Source organism: Barbus barbus (genome assembly GCF_936440315.1).
Source record: "Barbus barbus genome assembly, chromosome: 25".
In the NCBI taxonomy this organism is placed as follows: domain Eukaryota; kingdom Metazoa; phylum Chordata; class Actinopteri; order Cypriniformes; family Cyprinidae; genus Barbus; species Barbus barbus.
Genome location: NC_136753.1, coordinates 16,423,757 through 16,437,063, shown reverse-complemented (window position 1 = coordinate 16,437,063; position 13,307 = coordinate 16,423,757). Strand labels below are relative to the sequence as shown.

Here is a 13,307-nt window from a genome sequence, read left to right as displayed (position 1 = left end):
ACAGTCAGTGATGATTTGGGCTGCCATGTCATCTGCTGGTGTTGGTCCACAGTGTTTTCTGAAGTCCACAGCCAACGCAGCCATCTACCAGGAATGTTTAGAGCACTTCATGCTTCCTTCTGCTGACAAGCTTTATGGAGATGCTGATTTAATTTTCCAGCAGGACTTGGCACCTGCCCACACTGCCAAAGGTACCAAAAGCTGGTTCAATGACCATGGTGTTACTGTGCTTGATTGGCCAGCAAACTTGCCTGACCTGAACCTGGGTATTGTCAAGAGGACCTGAAGTCCGCTATCAAAGCAACCTGGGCTTCCATACCACCTCAGCAGTGCCACAAACTGGTCACCTCCATGCCACGCCGCATTGAGGCAGTAATTAAAGCAAAAGGAGCCCCTACCAAGTATTGAGTACTTATACAGTAAATGAACATACTTTCCAGAAGGCTAACAATTCCCTAAAAAAGTTTTTTTTTTATTGGTCTTGTGAAGTATTCTAATTTGTTGAGTGAATTGGTGGGTTTTTGTTAAATGTGAGCCTAAATCATCACAATTAAAAGAACCAAAGACTTAAACTACTTCAGTCTGTGTGCACTGAATTTATTTAATACACGAGTTTCACAATTTGAGTTGAATTACTGAAATAAATTTACTTTTCCATGACATTCTAATTTATTGAGATGCACCTGTATAAACATTAAATAATAGTATATAAAATATTTCTACCATAATTTAGACATTTTAAACTTTTACTAACATAGTAGAAAGCTTATTATGATGTGTTGACCTTTATATGAAACATCAATTACATCTTCAGCTCACAATAGTTGTTTATATTAAATAAAAAAAAAATAAAAAAAGATGATTTCTCCCTTTAATGTTACAACTGTTTCCTGGTTTGCTTATGCAGTGTTTTGAAGCTTTATGGATTTACAGTACACATACCCCCGGTTTCACAGACAAGGCTTAAGACTAGTCCTAGACTAAAATGTAAATCTGAGCTTTTTCAGATGAAAGAAACTTGCTTTGACTGATCGTAAAATATGTCAGTGCCTTTGTTTTGTCTTAAGATGCACACCAGTTATGTATTTTCTAAGGCATGGTTATGAAAATTACTTAAATGTCCTAATTTAACTATGGCCTAATCCTGGTTTAGGCTAAACCCTGTCTGTGAAACCGGGCCATAATGACCCATTAAGTCCAAGTGTAGAATCCAGTATGGTAATATGATCAGCAGATGGTGCTATAAGTAAACACCATCTGCTATGCAACCAGATTCATGATATATCCACTCATCTATAATGAAGATAAATAATAAAGTAGATACAGTTTAAAACTTTTTTTTGTAATATATTAAAGTAAAAATAGTATATTGACAAAAATGTGTCATTTAAATAACAATAATGAGAAGAATATATTATTAATATTATTACATAAATAACACATCAATTTGATATATATATTTGAATAGCTCAAGCTTTATGCATACTGCACTTGAATATAATATTAAATTACATATAAAAATAATAATAATTTATTTATTTTTTAATAAAAAAAATCATAATACAGGCTGAACACACCTGATTATACATTATATATTATAACACACCTGATTATATTATTATAACACGCCTGAACTCTAGAAAGTGTCTTCTTCAGGGTCATTTTACAATATGTGACCCTGGACCACAAAACCAGTCTTAAGTCACTCGGGTATATTTGTAGCAATAACCAAAATACATTGTATGGGTCAAAATTATCCTTTTTTATGCCAAAAATCATTAGTTTATTAAGTAAAGATCATGTTCCATTAAGATATTTTGTAAATTTCCTGCCGTAAATATATTAAAACTTAATGTTTGATTAGTAATATGCTAAGAACTTCATTTGAACAACTTTAAAGGCAAGGTTTTTTTTGCACCCTCAGATTCCAGATTTTCAAATAGTTGCATCTCGGCCAAATATTGTCCTATCCTAACAAAACCATACATTAATGAAAAGCTTAATTATTCAGCTTTCAGATGATGTAGAAATCTCAATTTCGAAAAATTGACCTTTATGACTTGGTTTTGTGGTCCAGGGTCACATATGACCTCTTCAAAAACATAACTGGAGAATAACAGATCTGGACTAAAATAAAATCTTGGTCATCTCCACATAATTTTCAAATAACACAGACCGATGAAAATGCAATCCTCTTCGGTCAATAATAAGTAATAAACATGTTTTATCATTTGTCTGCCAATCATTAACTCATTCTGCAGCAGAAAAGCAGTGATGGACAACAACACAAATCTTAAGATGCTTGTTTATTTATAATAAGTGACAATATGCTGTAATACTTGAGCAGACGCACTGGCCTGGCAACTAAATATTAGTTATATTTCAATCATTTCATTAAGAAATTGCAAGACAAAGCAGGCATTAATGTGGGGCATTCATGTGTCAGTACATATACACTGATATGGTATCCGAACAGATAAAAATAAAATAAAAATCATAAAGCAAGAATGCAAGTAATTGATACTATGTTAAACAATGTATAAATCATCAGCTGGAGCACAATTGTGGGTTTAAGGCAAATGATTCTTGTTAAGCCCCATGCGTATTTATGGTTATTTATCTCATAGTGTAGTTTAACCTTACTCACATGATCTGTATGTATACTTTTTGGAATTTAAGTCACAGAGGAAGTCAAGCAAATTGTTGCCTTGCTAATAGAGTTTGAGAACATTGTTTAGTAAAAGGAATTTAACACTTGCATTGCAACAATAACTAAATGCATGTAATGAACAATGTTGCAACGAACAACCATTGAAATGATATACTCCTCCTCTCCCTGATATGAAAGCATTGCTGAGTTTATCACAGCTCAAAAGTGTATTTCATCTCAATGACTAATTAGATTGGTCAAAAAAATTTTTTTTGTTTTTGAATGCATGAGCACAGTATGTTGTTGATTTAAGCAAGCAAGAATCTGTTTGAATGCGAGAGGAAACGAACCTTTCAGTAGTACAACTCCAGTGCATGCTGCATTCAGCTGCACAATACTAGTTACAAAAATCAGCAAAGAGGAAAATGCTAGACACAGCATATTCCCTGATATGGCATGTGCCTTCAAGTAGTTCATAACATAATAAAATGTTGGTTTTAAAAGCTGCAATAAACATTGTGCAATAAATATGTAACAGGCAAAGCATATGCACTGATATGGCTATTGCCCTCAACAATTTCAGAGTAGAAATAATACAAATGGTCACAATAACAACCAGCTTTGGTTTGGTTTAAAGAAAAACTTTAGCCAATTTTTTGCAGTTCCTAATTTAAGACGGTCCTCAAAATTTCCCTAGACCCACTTAGAAAGCTTATCCTCCGTACTAGATGCGTACTATGTACTATGTACCATTACAATCACAGATAAAAGGCATTGCTATTGCTTAAGCATATTGTAGCTTTAGATTTAGTGATTTGATTTGAACATGAATCACCTAAATATTAGAAATTTCAGCACGAGTATGCAGATCAGAGTCGAGAATGGATGAAGCCACCGGAAACACTTCTGTGCCTGGCAGACCTGCTACAAAGCCAACAGAGACACCAGGGAGCTCACAATGGACATCAGCAATAGTGAGGACGAGGCAAACACTGTAAAAGAAACACAAAGTGAAAAGACTTATTAAAAGACTCCAGGTATATATACAGAGGCCTGTTGAGGAGAGCCGTACCTGTTGATGAAGCTGAACACTCCATGGCTATTACGGCATCCAGGTAGCTCTGGCCAAGCCATTCCTCATACGTCTTCCTCTCTCCTACTCCAATTAAAGTGATAGTTGAATCCTTGAAAATCAGGTCGGATCCCTCGTAGGGTTTGGAGTCAAACATCTTGAAGCCTGAGGCAGCATTAACTCCAAAGAAATTCTGAAAGATGCAAACCAAAAAGTCATACAAACAAGGGCAAATCCATTTTCAATTGACCCTGAAAAATGACATTTGGATTTACCAACCTGGGCTTTGTCCAGGAGGCCAAAGATGACATGGTGGTTGGTATCAGGTCTTATCATAACAGCGTGGGAAGGGACACGGGCCAAGTTGCACTTAGTGTACTGAGTGACTTCAGCACGAGACTCCTGAGAACAAAGCAGCTGAAATTCTCGGGAATCCAGGTGTACCGCCCAAAAATCTGTATTGTTTCCTGGAAATAACAGTTCTGACATGAGAGAACTACTAGAGACTTTTACACATGAGGTAATGGTCTGCTTGCTGTATGTAAAATGCATAAATTAACATAAATGCATAAATTTAAAGGCATAAATCAACAGATATCTTTTTACCATTTGTGTTCTGGAACACAGTGGAATGTTTGACAAAGGCCACATCGCCATGACCTTCAACAAGGCACCTGAGAATATAAACAGAGACCATGATAAATATTTAGTTGTTATGCAAATACTCAATTGGTAAAACACAAATTAGCACCAAATCTTTCAGTTATTTTGTGCAGTATAGCAGATTACCTGAAGGCTCCATCGTAACCGTCGTATAGGTCCTTGCCTTTTTCACACTTGTTCTGACCACTGGAGTCTCCGATGCACTGCTCACACAGGTTACTGGGAAAACCTTTCTGATTGGCTCCAGGTACACAGGATGATTCAAAGAACTCCCCAGCAGCTAAAGGCAAAATCACACCCTCATAATACTGATTTTGCTATTTATATAGCAGAACAATATGCCTTTTATTTCAATACATTTGTAATAACTGATACATAAATTACAAGTAACAATCTGAGTAAAAAGCTGGAATTTTTTCACTTTTGTTTTAGATTTTTAGGAACCCATGGTATGTGTGCACTACATTACATGTCCTACCTTGGGCCACTTGGCATGTCTGCGGTCTGATAATGCCTTTTTCTATTAGCAGACCCATGGGAATGTTCCAGCCTGCAGTCCTTCCATAACCTGTGTGACAGGAGCGCTTGCTCTTGAGGTCACTGAATCTCTGGATGTCTCTGTTGCTCTTCCTCAGCACAGCCACAGCATAATAAATGCTTCCGTCAGTGTCTCCTAAGACAGAGAATCACAGTAGCTTGTGAAAATGAATCATCATTTATGAATAAAACAGCTGATGTTTCATCAGGCACTGCTGAAAATCTTTCCCAAACAGAAAATGGTCACCTAGTGAGCACATTTGAACTGTTCAAATTATACTATATTCAATTTCATACATTTATAATGAATAATTAATTGTATAATCTAATGAATTAATGTGTATTAATTATACATATCTATTAATATAATGAATCTTATAATCATATTTCCACTGCCTTTTTAAATTCTACACATTTGTTTTTGCTATTGTCTTTATATACAGTATATATATATCATATAAAAAGCATATGGTCCAAAAGTCAAAGTACATTGAAAGTGTATGGCTCTAACCTGTGTAGCTCTCCCCAGCAGCAGGTATCAAACCAAAACTCTTCCCCGCTGTGTAGATGTAACCTCCGTCAAGAGTGATGACATCAGCTTCCTTGTTCTGGAGGAAAAGAGTCTCATTCAAATACAGCACAGTGACCGTCCACTTTTTCCACAGCCTTGAGTTTATACAAATCTGTTGCTCCATGGTGAAAATTAATGGCATTTTTAGTCTCTGAACTTGACTGTTATGTATTGCAGATTTTAGTTAGGGTAACTATGAGTATAATGGCTTGATATATATATGATGATATAGTTATCATAATAGCTATCTTTATAGTTATCATTTGGGTGTCAGCAGGTATGAATAAGAGAGTTTGGTAAATATCTCTTGATTGGCATACTTGTATTTTCTTCATACAGTCCTCCACAGATGCACCATGGATACACTGAATTTCAGGAATCAGATTTTTGCTTTTGAAAGCCACAGCCATGTCTGCACATTTTTGCTGCTCTCCATGAGACAGGACACACCAGCGTAGGTTAGAGGGAACGTCTACAAACACACACACACCCATCACAGAGAAGCACAGATTTTAAGTACAATATAAAAAAGTAAACAGCATACATAGTAAATTTGCTGCATTTCAAATTGTAATTTTTGATTGTTTGATGAAGATGCAAAGATTCACACCTGACTCTGTGCAGTCCATAGCTCTCAGTATGTAATAGTATCGGCCCATCCATGTGATATAGTTTTCATTTCCTGCTTGGATAAATGAGGTTGAAACATCGCTGAACAACAAGTCTGTCCCACCAAAGCCTGCTGAGGAGAACATGGAGAACCCAGACTTTTGCTAAAGAAAAACACACACACACATACACACTTAAATGAAACTTTCACATTGAAATACAAATGTACAATTTGTTTTACGCTGTTTCAAAATCCTAATAAATTACAATTTCAAAAAGGATCATACCAGTCCCTCACGCAACATGTTGTATACCACTGAACTGCTGATTTCAGTGTGAACAACAATCCCCCTCGATGGGACTCGAGCCAGATGGCATTTCTCATAATCACTGACTGGACTGCGGGTGCCGTCCTGACACAGGAGCTGATAGTCATCAGAGTGCAAGCCTGCAGTCCATGAATCCTCACCCTGACCTAAGACACACAGTTAAAAGATTAATTATTAATTTGATGATAGATGATAATCTATCACTTATCCAACTTTACTGTCCACACTTCCTGTATAATCACTGTGTATACTTAAAATATCAGAACTACAATGCATGTGTGCTTTCTTTCACTTTATTTTCTTAGAATCACTAACATACACTTTGATGTGCATAGAAGCCCTAGCCATAACATTAACTGTATTATATCATTAAGAAAAAGTGAGGAATTATCTTTGATTTGTAAATTTATCTGATAATTTGCTGCCATGGAAATATACTGTACCCATTTATGTTTATATGCGTGTATGATTTCATGATGCATCTTCATTAATTAAGATAGAATAATTATATTTTCTTTAAGTTATATTATTATATTAATTCATTAATTATATGAATATTATTATAAATATATATTTTTTTTAAGTAATCCAGCACCCCCCTTGGAAGTTTGCTGAAGTTCCCTGGTTGAGAAACACTGGAGTACACATTTACCATCTGTATTCTCGCTTACAGTTGTGTGCTTCACAAAGGCGACATCACCTGCATTCTCAACCAAGCACCTGTGAAGCCCAAAACAAGTTAAATGACACACTGAGGATATTTCTCATTATCAAAGCTGTAAATGCACCAGCTATGTTTCACTACAGTATGATTTTAATTTTTAAATAAATATGGTACCTGAATGCTCCATTATATGCATAGTACTGCTCTCGAGCGTCTGCATTACACTTATATTTTCCTGCTTCATCTCCCACACACAGCTGACACAGGGACGGAGGGTCATCTTTAGCCCCCGGGATACAGCTAGCGCTAAAGAAGTCAGCAACCCCTAAAACATCAAGATAAGCCACAAGATACTTTTTCATCTGCAAAAGACAATCTGACAATTTAAGATGTGCAGCACCATAAACAATGGACTACCTTGAGGGATGTTGCAGCCCATGGCTGACATCATTCCACTGTCAATCAAATACCCTAGCGGGATGTTCCAGCCAGCTGTGCGGTTCTTGCCAGTGTGACAAGACTTCTTCCCCTTCAGATTGTAGATGTTGATAGCTGAATTTGTTCTTTTCACCACAGCAACGCCATAGTATGTTATTCCTTTTCCTGTGGCCCGTTAGATGAAGAACATAAGACTTTGTTGACTAACTAGTTGCTCTAAAAGTAGAATTTTGCCAGATAAAACAATGGATAGTCCATAACATCCATATTTATAATGGACTTTCACTACTTTTTTATTAAACCGAAATAAAGTATGTAATCAAATACAGATATAGCCACTGTTAATCTGTTAATTTTCAACCTAATGTTGCTTAGTTTGCTTATTTTAGAGTTACAACTTGCATAATCTGGTATCTACAGCACCAAAAGAAGAACATACCATCTGCTCCAGATTCTCCAGCTGCAATTTTGAAGCTGGCTTGCTTGCCAATGTCATATATTTCTTTAGCACTGGCTGAGAAGGCATCAACTTCCTTTTTCTGTCAAAAGCAATATTGATCACAATTGCAACTTGATTATTGAAAATTTTCTGTGAAGAAAATTATTTGTGTACTTCTGCAAATAACATGAACAGACAAAAGACTACAAAGCACACTATCTGAGCAGGGACACATTATCATTTGTTGTATGTTTGTGATAAATTCTCTGTGTGGCAGAAAAGCTTTTTAAATCTGAACCTTGGATTTTTCTGTGATGCTATAACCCTCATAAACAAATGTATTAAAACATTTTTTTGAAATAATTTCAACGTGAAAATTATAAACATGTAAACATGGTTTTTATTTTTACTTTTTTCAGGTAGTTTGACATTTGCTGTTCTATAAAAGTGATACAATATACAATTTTAATGTTTAAGCAAAACAAATCTTAAAATATAAAGATAACTGTCGCATGTAAAATTTAATTTTATCACATGCACAAATATGATAGACAGATGGACAGACAGACATTTTCAAAAACTTTGTTGCTGTTACGAACATTCGATTTTAGCATGTTGCACACATTATGGGAGCATTGCTTTTAGAAGTTCTGTTGAAACAAGTAGGCCTAGTAACATTTAAAAAGCATTAGACGAACATCCAACGAAAACATTTCGTATATGAAACATTTCCGTGCTAAAGCTTTGAGAACATTATGACCAGCCAACTCTGACTTAATGTTGTATTAATATTACTGGAAGAACGTTCGTTCATAACTTTGCCAGAACGCTAGTCAAATTTCTGAGAACATTCTGTTAGCTGAGCGTGTGACTGTATAAACAGACTTACGGTGAGTTTTTCAGCGCATTCGGCTTTAGATGAGACGAGGACGCACCGTAGCTCTGGTCGAATTGCAGCGCTGGTGAAGGCCTGAGCCATTGCTTTACATTTGGACTCCTCCGCAGTAGAAATAGTACACCATCTTATCGCACTCTGCCCTGATACTGGACGAAGTTATTTATAATATTATCACCATTATTTTTAGCCTTCCAACCTTATCTCCAAAAAAGTTTTAGATTCAGTATTTTGCTTACATAAATAAAAACATACATTTCTTACAGTAGCTACAGCTTAATAATTAAACCGAGAGATAGAAATCATGTTTTCCCCCTGACATTAACTTGAAATGTTTCTTACCATAATGCGTGACCGCGAGCAGAATGCTTAGAATAGCCCAGGTGTCCATCTCTGACTCGAGAGTGCGCAGGTGTTAGTGTGTTACTGCAGCTTTATATCTGAAAGACTGTTGCAAAGTCCAAAACACGACTCAGCTCTTTGACATAACTACACGGGATATGGCACCTTAATCATAAAAGATGTCAGTGATGCAGTCAAATTGAGGATTGATAGACTATAATGTGACCAGACATGAGGACTGAGGAATGACACGTCCAAGAGACGGGCGGAGGTCCAAGGTGCACACAGAGGGGTCTTTCATTCTTTGAAACTCCACCTTTTTCCATAAGGGAATGAAAAAAGAGAGCTCTGAATCAAAGGCAGTCACTTAGACCGAGGAAAAATAACTTTTAACCTTGAAAAAGAAGCAAATGACAATCAAACTTAGATATTTTGTTCAAAACGGAGACAAAGTATTTGGACACATTCTGGTAGTCAGTTTCAGGCCCCCCCCCTAAAGTGTCCAAACAATACGTTTTCGAGTCATGCAGGATAGGCTATAGCAGGGGTGTCCTGCAGAGTTTAGCTCCAACAAACCTGGCTGGAAGTTTCAAGTATACCTAGTCATACCTAGTGTTTCATTAGGGTTCAGAGCTAAACTCTGCAGGAACCGGCCCTCCAGGACTGTGTCTGGTGACCCATGGGCTATAGAATAATACCACAGAGCTAGACACTTCTTGACTAAGTATTAAAATTATTCAGAGACTCAAACACTTTGATTTTGTCTGACTTCATTGCATTCGTTTTAATAATAATTTGTCTGTCATCATATAGTGTTACATCTTTTCAGCTGCTACCTAGAGATGTTATGGCAACAGGGAATTGGGAGTGATTTAATGTTGTTTTACAACAGGATGAAAACATGTTTAACGATGACAAATGCAGTACAATTATACAATAATGTAGCACACTTTATGGTGGCAGTGTTTTCTCCAGCTCTTCTGGTGCTTAAAGTGATAGTTTAGCCAAAGATTTGCGGAACACAAAAGATGATATTCTGAAGAATTTTGAAAAATGGCAAACGAACCGTTTTGGTTTGAAATGACTTGTACTGTATGGAAAAAAAAATCCTCCTTTTATGTTCCACAGAATAAGTCTTACGGTTTGATAATTTTCAATGTTGGGTGAACCATCTCTTTAAAAAGAACTAAGGATATAACTGTTCAAAAGATGAAGCATTTGTAACTTTTTTATTATTTACATGAATCGAACACCTTTTTGCTCTCTAATGCTTTTGTCAAACTTTAAAGAAATGTTTTAGCCTACCTTTTCATACACAAATTGATACACAAAAACACTGTATATGAGAAAAAAGTTTTTATTAGCTGTTCTCCTTTTTTGACAAATGGAATGAATCAAGTTGGCAGATTATGTACATAATCTAGTCAAAAATGTGTTAGAAAGCCAAGATGACAAGTTAGAGAAGCAATCTTTTAGAAAACAATCATGTCCGAGTAACATAAGAATGAAAGCGGACGCTGTCAGCGCGCCCTCTGGCGGAGAGGCATGTGTTAGAGAGTGGCAAAGCAAATCTCTCTTCAGCTATGGGCAGTCGACAAGTTCACACACATGGAGGCAAGAATCTCCTAGCCTCTAACGTTTACAGTTCATGCTAACTCTGACATTTTCACAATCCCATGTGAAAACAGAAAGAGAAGCCCTCTCCTCTGCTTCTCGCTCCTGTTTAATGTGTCAAAGACTATTGCTTTTAGAAATCATGCACGTCACATGAAAAAAAAAATGGCATAACTACATAGTAGAGAGAGAAAGCAGAAGACTACAAACTGCCAACTTGAGTTTTATTTCATAATGTTTGAGCAGATGCAAATGGATCACCACCATTCAGCCCATGTGTCAGTGTTTTTGCATAAAACAAACCATTAACAACAAAAGTGATGGTGGTAAAAGTAAAGGAAAATATATTTTTATATATCTATATTTATTTTTATATACATACACACATATTCATACGAGTGTATGTTTGACATTATAAAGAAAATAATTCCCATAGGTGTGGAGTTTAATTAAAGCTCAATATAGACTTTATTATAACAAAATAGGCAGTATACTGAGGATTGAATATACATTACAATTTATACTCTCTTATTTGCACCTGGATTTGAAAGACAATTGTAAGCTGTTCCTTTTCACCTCAACTAAAAGCTACTCCCATTTGCACCTTGATTAAAATGTACACAGATTGTTAAGACAAATAGACATTTAATATAAAAAGAAGAACTTTTGTGCCAAATGTTTTTGTCCTCTTTGTGCACTTGTGACAAAACAGATCAGCTGCTTAAAATTAGTGGGCTGCTTGACTTTACAAGATAAATGAGAGAAAACAGAAGTAATATGGTGGCTGCAGTTCACATAGCTTAAAAACGTAAGAACTGAAAAATAATAATTCAAAACATGCTCTTAAATGCAAAAACGTGCAAAGTGTGACTTTATGTCTTTTCAGAGACAGACATGAAAGCGTTAACTTCTGATCATATATGGGAAAAAGAACAAACCAAAATGTATATAATGCATTAACTCATTGGTTTTCCTTCGAGAAAGTCACCTCCCTTAAACATTAAGGAATCTGTACCGTATAATCTGTCCAGTAAGTCGCTGGTCAGGTATGTCTCCTCCCACCGGAGGATGAAATGCGCAGATTGGGATGCGAGTTCTAGACAGCAGTTTCAAAGAGAGGCATGAGAGAGAGAGAGAGAGAGAGAGAGAGAGAGAGAGAGAGTGGTGGCCCTAAGACCACCGTGACCCCAAGCCCATCCAAAGAAAATGTATGTCCTATGCTCAGGGGTCAAAAAGCCAATGCAAGCAGCAGGCCAGATTAGTACAAAAAAAAAGAAAACAGAAAGAAAAGAAAATACAAAAAAAGTTCAAAGAAGAATAAGATTTATTTGTCTCCAGCCATCTCACAATTTCTCTTTGACAGGTACCCAGATGATTGGCCCAGACTGCTCCTCGATGATCTGCTTAACCTGGTTGTAGATCTCTTCTAATGTGTCCCCTTGTACAATGGCTGAAGGAAAGATAAGATGAACTTCATTAAGTATCATACATCTCCTTGTTCAATGGAAAAAATATAAAAGTTCTCAGGAAACGTGGCACTGGATACAGGCGGCCCACAACGATTTGCCACTGGTAGCAAATGCTGTCACTCTTTAGTAATATTTAAGAAAATAAATACAAATTGCTAACGGCACCATGGAATACTTCAAACTATCGTATCATAAACAAAAAAATTTCCGGTTCATTGCACACTGTCATTAATGTAATGATGTATGAAGCACACCTCAGAAATCACTTTCAAACCAAGCAGCACTTTTTATTGGTCAACGCGTATTGCGAAATCTATGTGAATTAAGCTGGTGTGGCTACATTTTATGTTTATATTGATATAGCAATATGAAACTCAAAAATCCGTTGTGTAAGCACTAATACAAAGAAACTAAATGTCATTTGCAGTGACTTTGTTTTCAAAGGTCTGTTCCCACTTTTTTACTCCAAACCGATTGCTTCCTCTTTTAATGTTCTGTTCTGGAAAATGTAACATTAATTTATTTTGAATACTGAACTTAAATGAAAGTAAACATAATACAGTAAGACATAAAACTCCAGGAAAATCATATATACATATACATACATATATATATTCTTTATGTTACAAAGATTAAAGTCAGACGGGTTTGTAATGAGAGCTGATGACAGAATTTAACATTTTTAGTGATCTATTCATTTAAATGAAAATAAACAGGTGGAATGAAAAATTGGATTTGTGTCAAAATAGTGTTTAAATGCAGAGTATGGCTTCGTTGCAGGACATGTGCACAGTATGTGAAAATGACTAAGCAGTGATTGGGATGTAAGTTTACTCTACTGTTCTCACCGGTGAAGTGCTCTAGGAATTCCTGCTCCAGTTTCATGGCTCTGTCATAGGTCTTCCTGCCTTGCTCCTCCATCAATCTCTTATTCATCTCTCTGTGAAGAACACAGAGAACATATTATTAGTGCCAATCAGTCAAAAATAATCAAACTTTAGCATGTATTGTGTGT

At 36.0% G+C, this 13,307-nt stretch overlaps 2 protein-coding genes across 5 annotated transcripts in view; both read right to left on the bottom strand.

Annotated features, from left to right (window-relative positions):
- Nucleotides 1-2,287: 2,287 nt before the first annotated feature.
- On the bottom strand, nucleotides 2,288-9,583 carry LOC306844857 (melanotransferrin-like). Its single transcript, XM_079377274.1, has 16 exons — nucleotides 9,210-9,583; nucleotides 8,862-9,016; nucleotides 7,973-8,072; nucleotides 7,513-7,698; nucleotides 7,270-7,420; nucleotides 7,084-7,151; nucleotides 6,390-6,577; nucleotides 6,104-6,266; nucleotides 5,814-5,965; nucleotides 5,434-5,530; nucleotides 4,864-5,058; nucleotides 4,512-4,665; nucleotides 4,329-4,396; nucleotides 4,002-4,189; nucleotides 3,723-3,915; nucleotides 2,288-3,642 (listed from the first exon to the last, which is right to left on the bottom strand). Exons 1-16 carry the CDS (start codon nucleotides 9,256-9,258, stop codon nucleotides 3,575-3,577), a joined length of 2,175 nt encoding a protein of 724 aa, XP_079233400.1. The 5' UTR covers nucleotides 9,259-9,583; the 3' UTR covers nucleotides 2,288-3,574.
- A 968-nt stretch (nucleotides 9,584-10,551) lies between these two features.
- LOC306845443 (disks large homolog 1-like) overlaps nucleotides 10,552-13,307 on the bottom strand; it is a 127,766-nt gene continuing 125,010 nt past the window's right edge. For all 4 annotated transcript variants that reach the window (XM_079378246.1, XM_079378249.1, XM_079378247.1 and 1 more), the window contains 2 exons: nucleotides 13,141-13,232; nucleotides 10,552-12,273 (listed from right to left, as the gene is read on the bottom strand). In XM_079378246.1, coding sequence (XP_079234372.1) covers nucleotides 12,167-12,273; nucleotides 13,141-13,232 — 199 coding nt within the window. In that variant the 3' untranslated portion in view covers nucleotides 10,552-12,166. The remainder of the gene's footprint in view (nucleotides 12,274-13,140; nucleotides 13,233-13,307) is intronic.

Excerpts from the sequence above, each read along its gene's own strand:
- LOC306844857 (XM_079377274.1), bottom strand. The coding sequence starts at position 9,258 with ATGGACACCTGGGCTATTCTAAGCATTCTGCTCGCGGTCACGCATTAT. Across the intron at positions 5,531-5,813 it reads ACTGTATGAAGAAAATACAA|AACAAGGAAGCTGATGTCAT; the intron begins GTATGCCAATCA and ends CTTTTCCTCCAG. Across the intron at positions 4,190-4,328 it reads TGTGTTCCAGAACACAAATG|GAAACAATACAGATTTTTGG; the intron begins GTAAAAAGATAT and ends TGTTATTTCCAG.